This window comes from Zonotrichia albicollis, chromosome 1 (genome assembly GCF_047830755.1).
Source record: "Zonotrichia albicollis isolate bZonAlb1 chromosome 1, bZonAlb1.hap1, whole genome shotgun sequence".
NCBI lineage: Eukaryota > Metazoa > Chordata > Aves > Passeriformes > Passerellidae > Zonotrichia > Zonotrichia albicollis.
Window position 1 is genome coordinate 17,873,331 of NC_133819.1, and position 9,839 is coordinate 17,883,169.

At 38.3% G+C, this 9,839-nt stretch overlaps 1 protein-coding gene across 9 annotated transcripts in view; it reads right to left on the minus strand.

Annotated features, from left to right (window-relative positions):
• Positions 1 to 7,748, minus strand: part of KIAA1217 (KIAA1217 ortholog) — a 234,050-nt gene extending 226,302 nt beyond the window's left edge. For 2 of the 9 annotated variants that reach the window (XM_074534851.1, XM_074534842.1), the window contains exon 1: positions 7,202 to 7,737. In XM_074534851.1, coding sequence (XP_074390952.1) covers positions 7,202 to 7,421 — 220 coding nt within the window. In that variant the 5' untranslated portion in view covers positions 7,422 to 7,737. Of the gene's footprint in view, positions 1 to 7,201 lie in introns of all 9 variants that reach the window. The other 7 variants (XM_074534797.1, XM_074534803.1, XM_074534809.1 and 4 more) reach the window with 7 other exon arrangements.
• Positions 7,749 to 9,839: the final 2,091 nt, after the last annotated feature.

Below are 9,839 nucleotides of genomic sequence, written 5' to 3' on the forward strand. Positions count from 1 at the left end.
TGGTTCATGACTGGGCCCAGAATGTTTTTCCTCTCCTTAAAATGAACAGCAGGCCTGAGTGACTACTTATTGCCAGAGGAAGGGCAAAGAAAAGATGGATCCATTACTCAATGGGAAAAGACAGTTTTTAACAAATGGTGTGGGGAAAGCAGAATTTTGAATGCCTTTCTCATATCAGACTTCAAGAGGAGGGTGAGCTGTGACCATGTGTCTTCCATAATTAATACCAGCAAGAAGATCTAAAAAGGAAAGGAATGAAACCAGACAGTGTGCTGGGATCTTACAGATCTCATTCTAGGGCACTACAAGAACTAACAGATGAGTATTTCTGCGTTCTTAATATTTACCTGAATTCACACAAGATGGATGAAATACCAGAAGATTTGAAAAGAGCTGATGTTGTGTCTTCACTTATAATACTAGAAAGGATTCAGGAATTAAGATCAGCTGGAATGATTGTGTTTCTGGGTCAGGGGGAAACCCTCAATGCCTAAAGTTAAAAGATGATCAACAGCAAAAATAGCTTTAGGAGTTAATCAGAAGCTTAAAACATTACCATGCCATTGTGCAAAAAAACTCTACTTGCACTAGGATTTATAAACATTTATCCACAATAATTGTAACATAATCCTTCCACTGCACTCGGTGATGGAGGACCATGTCCAGCTTTGAAAATCCCATTTCAGAGGATGATGTGAGCTAACCTGACAATTAAAGAAGTTTGATTCATCACTTAATTAGCAGACAAGAATAACAACAGATAGAGATGGGAGCTGCCTTTCAGCCTAGAAGGACACTTCAGTCCATCCACCAAAAGAACACATAGAGTATCAAGTACATGTTAAATAAATGAGCATTCTTATTTCTTGTCACTGTATTTCAGTGATATTCTTTCCATTTTCAGTCAAAACCCTCTCAAAAGTAGAAAAACTTCTGTCTTGACATCATACAAATTAACTCAGGACTCACAAGTAACTTTTTAACCTACTAGAATATCCACAGCATTAAATAAATGGATAAATCTGAAAGTTATGCTTTCGATTCAAAATCTAGCTCTTGTTTTGATAAAAGGGTACACTCAAAAATGATACATCCTGTATTAATAGGGTCAGTTCTGGATAGAAAAAACCTGTTTCACAGAAACAGTCAGGCTTGAGGGGATTTTGACAGTAGGACTAATATTTCTGAGCCTTCTCATTCAAAATTTGCTAAATAAGTTCAGATTTGCATGTACTGTTTGACTGACACCCACTGAAATCTCTAATACTGAAATACTGTGGTTCCAATTAAGTCATGTCACTTAGGTGACATTCTTCCACTGTTACAGATTTTGTATATACTTGAAAAATTATACACTCTGTATAAAATATATACCTACAGCCTAAAGATGTGAAAGTGATATTGATATGTTGCTTTACAGAGCAGGAATCCAGTGAGGAACATTTGAATACCTACAGTCTGTGCCGTCTATTAATTTCCTTAATTTGATCTAAACTTAAAAACCTCTGACAGATTTCAGAAAGACATAATTTGAGGAAAAATGAATGTTCAAAAGTTATTAAAATATTACTTCATTTTCTCCAAAACTGTAACCTCTCCAAGATTCCCTCATCTATATGGTTTAAACTTTTTAAGAGTTGTGGAAAAAATTGGTGAAGTTTTTGCTCATCCCTCATGCCCTTACAGCAAAATAATCAGAAGATCTTGAGCTTCCCAAGGGGATGCATAGAGCTCTCCTCCTTTTCCTGCCAGGTCCCAGAGGAAGAACTTTTAAAGTGGCTATACTTTCTGCAATTGAAAAATAGTTCTGTAAGCAAGGCAACTACTCTAACCTGGTTTCCAAAGCAGCTTTTTCTTTTATTATTTTTTATTTGGGATTCACTACTGACTTGGTAAACTGAATCATACTTAGGCTGCAGTATACATTCTATTTCCAAACGTTACCATCAGAATTCATGCAGTCTCATCCATAATCTGAATTTTCTCTTCTAGTGAATTATGGGAGCTGCGAGCTCCAAGCCAAACTTGTCCCTTGTGTATGGCTCTCACGAGGTGTCACCCACACGTGAACTCACTGATCTGCAGGAGAGCTGAGCACACACTGCAGCTCTTCCCTGAACACAGTATCAATCAGGTCTTCCCTCTCCACCCAGCCAGAAATTTTCCACAGCATTATAGAAAAATATAGACATGTACTATTTGACAGGTAGAGAACAGCATATCCCACACAGCTCAGTGTATATACTGTGATATACAGTTTATCATAGAAATGCAGTTTTTTGGAGACCCTTACCTCTCCATCATAATTGCACAAATTCAGATAATGGGTAAAAAGGTTACCAATGAAAGAAAGCCTGCCAGGTATTTTTGACGTGACCAATTTTTGGAGGAAATCATGCTTAAAAAATCAGTTCAAGTATACTTTATGCTTGGGTCTGAGTCATGATCTCACAGCAAATAAGAACAGAGGTAGGCCAATTATTCTTTACCTAAACAAATGTCCAGACATTCAGTTTTCAATAACCATAACTCCACTTTATATACTGCATAATCTTAGCTGGAAGGAGGCATGTTCAGCTGCCCTATTAATCCTCCAGGTGAAGTCATCCTTCAGCAGATATAGAAACAAATGTTCATATAGGCAATTGAAAGAATGTCTACTGTTTCATGGCTGGCCTCTGTTTCTACATTGCAACTATAAATTCCAGGAGTTATCTTAATAATGCTCTTTTTCAGCTTGATTTTTTTATCTAGATTTATTGTGTAATCTAATGGCCCATGTTATTTCTCTATTTCTAATACTAATATACTAAAATGAAATAATATCGTCCCTATACGTTATCAAAGCTATGTCTCAAGCTCAAAATTTTGAACCATTAACTGTATTATGTTGCATATCTGATACCAACCCTAGTTTCACTACAGTTTTTCAGACTACTCTAAAAGACAGTAAAATTTCTGATTTTTCCTTTTTAGATCGCAGTAAAAAACCTGCATTTCAATTTGAAAAATGAAAAGTCTTGGTAGTAAAGAAGAAATCTAGCATTAATTTTGTGAAATAATGAACATTTGTTTACACAAGTACTATATATACAAGATCTTTCTTCTCTGCCCTCATGAATCTAAAACAGTTGCAGAGGAAACAAAAATACTGTAGGCTAAATACTAACATTCTTTGCTTTGCTATTCTTTTAATAATGAGCCTCCTTGGATAGCCAACCCCTAGTCTTACATGTGTTCTGTATTTGTAGATACATCCCTGTCAGGAAATGCTGTGAAATAGAAGTTCCTGACAAATAAAGTTCTTGGCCTTAAACATTCCATAGATATTACTCAAATGTCAGACAGAATATTTCCTAAACTTTGGCCATTATTCTATATCTATTTAAAAACCATAATGTTCTTGGAGATAATTAGTAATACATATATGGGCTATATGGTCACTGGAGTTTTTCATAAAAACAAAATAGGGAAAATGTAATTAATTCCATTTTCTATGGTGCTATCATTGCTTGTTTCACATGAAGAGAGCATAGTTATGAATCCCACTATATCCGCAAAGTCCTTTGGCCCCCTTCTAATAACTAGGGATGGAACAAACAGGTTTTGTCTAGTTTTGGACCCAGCTGAATATGAGATAACCAAAGGTTTAGTCTAAAAGTATTGGCTTGCATTCCAATCACCATGAACTGCAAAGTAAAGGGCAGAGGAAAAACCAGGGAGGAAACTGCAAAGGAGAAAAATAGAGTGAAAAATAAAGCAAAGTGAAGCAATGTGAAGCCAAGTAATAAGGCAAATATCAAAACTCAATAAAAGGGCACAGAGGAAGGAAATTGAAAAGACAAACATTAGTATATTCTCTGCTTTTCTTGGAGAAAAGTATGGGTAACAGAAATTCATAAAGTTCTCCAATCAGTAACACATCCCAGAGGTGAAGAAATCCTATTTTAATTGATTCAGTCATGAAAGTGAAAATTAAAAGAGAATAGTTTACCTATCTCCACTTTTATTTAAACCAGCAGATCCTTAAATGATGTTCAGTCTGCAAACAAAGTCCCTCACCAGGTGGGAAATGCCAGACTCAGACTGTCTCTGCAACCCTGTTTCCCACTCTTGGTCTAAAGACTAAGCAACAAATTTTGTAGCCTGGGTCAAAGTATTCCTCATTATAAAATAATACTTCCTTTCTCTTTTAGCAAGATGAACCTGGTATCCAGAGAAATTATGGTCTAAGTTGTCCATTAAATTCATATGAAGAGTAACAGGTAAGTACAAAATGACCTTCTTGAGTCCTTTGCATTTGACGGTATTTCACACAATAAAACTGCAGCTGACACTGACTTCAGTTACTGTTATGTGGTTTCAGCTCTGCAAATCAGAACCCATGGTCTCGGATTTGCACATCCAGCAACTAAACCAAACCACAAATCCATACAGTCAGCCTTCCCTTGTGAAAGTTGAAGCAGCATGTCTGTCTGCCACACAGCCCTCAGTGGCAGAGAGATCCACTTTACCTACAAGGATTACTTTTGTCTCTGCCTCAAGCTGCCCCCCTGCTAACAGAACCCAATCTCTCAGGTACAACTCCTCTTGCACAATGCAGGGCAAGAATTCTGTAGAACCCCCCCAACATATAATGTAATTAAAATGAGTCATCATGCTTTACAGTCCTTGAAATTATAGCCACAATTTTGTATTTCCTATCTGTTATGCGCTGAACTTTGCTGGATTGCTGTTAGCACCACTCATTCATGTTATCTCTTTGGTATTAATTGAAAACTATAAAGGAAACCAGAAACAGTGTTGTGTTGCCCATGTAAAATTCCACAGTAGAAAAGAATCCAGACAAGCCAGCTTGATCTCCTGTGTGCACATACATACAACCACGGGGTTTCACTGACATGACACAGCAAGGAATGAGATTTGGTCAAACTCCTCTTCCATGTTAGGTTGTTTAGGACCCCCCTCCCCATGTAACAGAATCTCCTGCTCCCAGTTCTCTATTCCAGCCCCTTTGATCCACCTAAAAGCCATTTCCTACTTTAGCCATCTCATTCAGCCTATACCTGCCCTCTGCCACCTCTTCCACTTTTCCTCTTTACCACTTCAAGACCACATGAACACCTTGGCTGCTGTTAATGCTCACCTGTGTTACTCAGCGCTTGCCCCAGAGCCCTGCCTTGTGGCTTCTATGGTTTTTTGGCTTCTGCCATATCTGCTGTCCCTCCACCACCCAGGTCTGTCCCTGCTTCTCACAAAACATCTTTCAAATCACTTTGGACAGTGTTTGGAGTTTACTGGGGGTCATCCAGACAATCCCATTTCCAGAGAAAAAAACCCACACGGTGCATTTCCATCTCACTTATAGTATGCTCCCTTCAGAAGTACCAATATTTGTTCTTCAGCATCTCTTACAAAAACAACTCACAGTAACATCTTGCCTAAATTAAAACAACCATCCCAATGCAGAAAGCCAGTACTTAACAGGGTTTAATTCACGCTCAAGAAGACAGTAAGTGTAAGCTATAAATACTAAAACCACATGCCATGCTGCAGCACTACTGATATACACTAAATTTCCCTTTACAGAAATTTCACCTAAAATTCTAAGCAGTGATTGAAACCCTTGCTTGAAGTTGTAAAGCATAGCCCAACAACATTTTGATAAAGTGAGGTGATAAAGTGAGTAAAGTGATAAAGGAACAGCGATTGCCATAAAAATCACATCCCATTAAAAGGATACACTTTTCGTTCTGTAAATCCCACATGATTTCCTTTTCTCAATGCACCAAATAAATGGGAAAATACAAAGGGAATAAACTGCTGTTTAAAAAACTTTAACCTGGTGAAAAACATACTGTTACAGGATTTTCTATGAAAGTTTTCAAATTTTAAAAACTTGACTGGGAAATATAATTTAGTATAAAATCAATAAACATTGGTTACCAAGGCATAAAGAATTCTACATCTATTGTTTTTTGGAATAAAGGTTTTCCTTTTTTGCAATACATCTCAAGATCAGAAATGAGTTTCCACATTACAGTGCTAAATAAGTAAGAAGTTCTGTGAGTGAGACTGGTAATTTAAGCCCTCCCACCTCCAGCTTTGCTATTTGCTCTCTTCTGCCATTAATAAAGTGCTTCAAACACAGTTTCCTTTGTAGAAACAAACAGATCATCTGTCTCAAACAAACAGATTATCTGAGTAAGACTAGGTGTCATCACTTTTCCCTTCTTTGTGAAATAATAAAAGTCATGCTGCAGGAAAGAAAAATTCTTTTAAACCTTATTCAGGTGGGAATAAAAACTGTGACCTTGGATGTCATGTGTGTGAAATGAAAGTACAGTTTCAAGTTACAAAGGTCTATAATCTACACTTCTTTTTCCTATGGATTTGGGATGGAGGGACAGCAATTTTTATTCTGTACTGAAAAGATTCTACTTCTTGTTCATATTTAAATATAAACTCTATGAAGAGTACAATTAAAATAGTACTACTTTTATTTCCTGATTGAATGGCAATTTACCTCATTTTACACCATGCAGATTAAATGGCTACTTTTAAATGCAGTTCTAAGGAGTACTGTAACAAAAACTCAGTTAAAAAGAGGCAGGGCTCCTGCAGCCCATTGCTCAACAGCTCAGTGAAAGTAGATTGTAATCTTATATTATCCTCCACATTTGTTTGCATTCTGAAAGCATTTAAGCCTTTCCAAATACACTTGATCTGTTTAGTTTTTATACAAGAAATAGTTTCAGCTGCCTTTTTAGGACCCACAAAGAAGAGTTTTACTTGCAGGGTTTAAAGATTCTGTGCCTGCACTGATGTCTATTTTCTCTTTATTTTCCCCTATTTAATCTTTCTCACACTTCTCCCACTTCAAACCAATATTTCAAATAAAGCTTTACAACACAATAGCACATTTAGACTGTAAAAGATTTTGATTTACCATTTTGACAGCTCAACATTTTTAGCTTGTACACACCACCCAGCCAAAACTGCACAACAAAAATGTTTTGAGCCCTTTTATTTTCAAAACAAATGCTTTACGTACAAGAATCTGTTGTTTAGAAACAACACACACACATACATACACACATATACCCCATATTATGCAATAACTGATGCTTGGGGTTTATTAAAAGCACAATGATTGCAAATGCATTTGATTATTTTTTTGCAGCATGAAATTACCAGTTACCTTTCAGGAAAGGAGCCCTCCGTGGCACAAGCCTTTCTGTGATTTCCACCTGCTCCTGCTGATGCTGTTTAACCAGGTTTCCTTCGCTGCCAGCTCTCAAAATCTTTTCCCCTAGCCTAATTTTTCGTGACCGGCTGTTAAAATCTTCTTTCCTAGACAAAGGCGATTTAGGAGCTGTGTTAGCCGACACAGGTCGAGCCAAGCGAGAGGGTTTGGACATCCTGCCTGTGCAGGAATGTACCTGCTCCAAAAGCAATTTCTACAAAAATCCTTTGCAGCTCACTTTCCAGCACAGAGGCTGGGGAGTTTGTGTGTGCAGCGCAGCTGGATGTGCAGTGCTGTGCTGCCAGCCCGAGCAGCTTTAAACGCCCAGCGTTGGGTGGTCACGCAGTTCCCCAGACCTGTGGAATGCAAATGTGTGCTGGGGTAAAGCAGACGGCTCTGTCCCGGTGCTGAGCCCCAGCCACGCCGTAGGGAGCAGGAGCTCTTGCAGGGGCTGCGTGGAGCTCCTGGTGAGCTCTGAGGAGCGCCCTGGCACCAGGGAATGCTCCACCTACGCAGGTACAGCGCGGAGAACCACCCAGCTCGGGGTTACCTCTGCTCTGGGACCCTCCCGCGCTCCTCTCCCAGCCCTCTCTCTCAAACAAACACTTTCTTGTTTCAGCAGATTTCCTCGCAGTGTGCCAAAACCACACTGCTTCAGTGCTGCACGGTACATGCCTGATGTCAAGAACATATTTGTCTTTGAGTTAAGCACGGTGCAAGCTCAAATTAGATTAAATGATGCATATTCTCCTAGCACTGTTTTATCTAACTCACCAAAAGAAAGGAAGGATTGACAGCAAATATCATCTCTCTTTGAAAAATGGCCCAAATCCCTTATTATTAACTGGCATTGTTTAGGAAGCAGCACTGCACAGAATATTGCCCATTATACTTTCCTATTTCAATGGTACATATGTATCTAGAAAACCCCGGGCTTCTTACACACTACAGATAATCATGTTCTTTACTGACTCTCTAAAGGAAAAATTCCTGACCTCAGGCTACATTATTTCAAATTTCAGTTCCTGGGTGCTCATCTTCGAAAATGCCCAGGCAAATCCTGCCTAACTTTCTCTGCCAGCTCTGTGCTTGTGAATGCTGCCAAGACAAAGAGCATTTGGTGACATGAAAAGAAAATTCCATTCACCATAATTTTGGAAACAACTTCTAAAGAAAAACAACACAGTGCAAACAAAAGAAAACATCAGAGCTACAGTTACAGTAAAATCTTCATGCTGTATTTTAAAATGTATTTCCCAATATCCCAGGCAACCAGTATGCTGCATCTCTAATAGAATATGAGGGTCCATTTTATTTTAAAACTAGAACAAACAAGAAAATCAATATTACACAAGCTAAACCTACTAATAGATATTTAGGAGAAATGCTTAATAAGCAAAAAGTGAACAAAATGTGCCTTAATTATTACAGCCATTCCTCATTTTCTGAGACAGCAATTGTGCAATGCAGTAAAATATTTTTGCAAGTTATTTCTATATTGCTTCCAAGAGTCCTACATTAAATAGGTACTTGTTTATGCTTCCCTGTAAAGCATGGTGTCTATTGCTTTGTTGCCCTATCAAGAATTGGCCAGATTAGGTGCTATACAGAAAGCCTTGCCATGATATTATTCTGCATATTATATTATCAACACAGAAGGAACTCTGAGTGGGAAGATTTCTACTCACAAGGAGAGACCTGAGGGGCATGAGAGTAACTGGGCTCATTAGCAGTGCTCAGGCACAGCAGGTCATGCAGAAGACAATGAAGAACAGAAACAGGGGTGAGATAGGATGATGAATGGAGAATTAATCACGTAACTGGAGTAAAGAATGAGTGAAGAAGGAAGAGAAAATGTGAAACCCAGTATGTATGTGACAGCTCAGTTGTACTGAGCCTAAGAAGTACTGTCGTTGCCTCTCAAGATCTTGGACTTTTTGACCAGCTGTAATTTTTAATATCTTCCATTATGACTTCTCACTGTGCAAGCAGACACAAATGCTGTATGCTTAAGAAGCTTTTTAAAGCCATGACAATAATGCCTCTGACACTACAAAGACCTATTTTAATTCTGCAAAACACAGAACAATTGTGAAATAAAATCCAGTCTTGAGTGACAACAAAAATAGTATTTCAGTTTTTAAATCACTACTGCTAAAGCAAAATCTAACTGAGATTGCTGTACATTACACATTCACCCAAACTAAGCATCCTTATCACAGGTTGCTCATGGAAAGAATGATCTAATCTGTGAAGGGGAATCTAATTAGATGGTCATGTTTCCTGTAACTTAAAATAATTTCTAAGCAAAGCAAAGACATCATGAATGCAAGATTTTCCTAAGGCTCTCTCTAGTGAGGTAGCAAAAAAGATGAAGAAAGGGAGATCCATCCATCAGCTTTTGCTAGGAAAGGCCCTAAGTTGTCCAGTTGGATGCTAAGGTGACACTTCTGCACTGAAAGAGAGCAGTGACATCCTGGTTTTGACAAGAAATCTTTTTCTCACAGCAGAGACACAGCCCTGCAGAAATGGGGCGAGTCAAACACATTCCTCAAACACGGGAAATTCCTGGAATACTCCAGTCCAAGAAAAC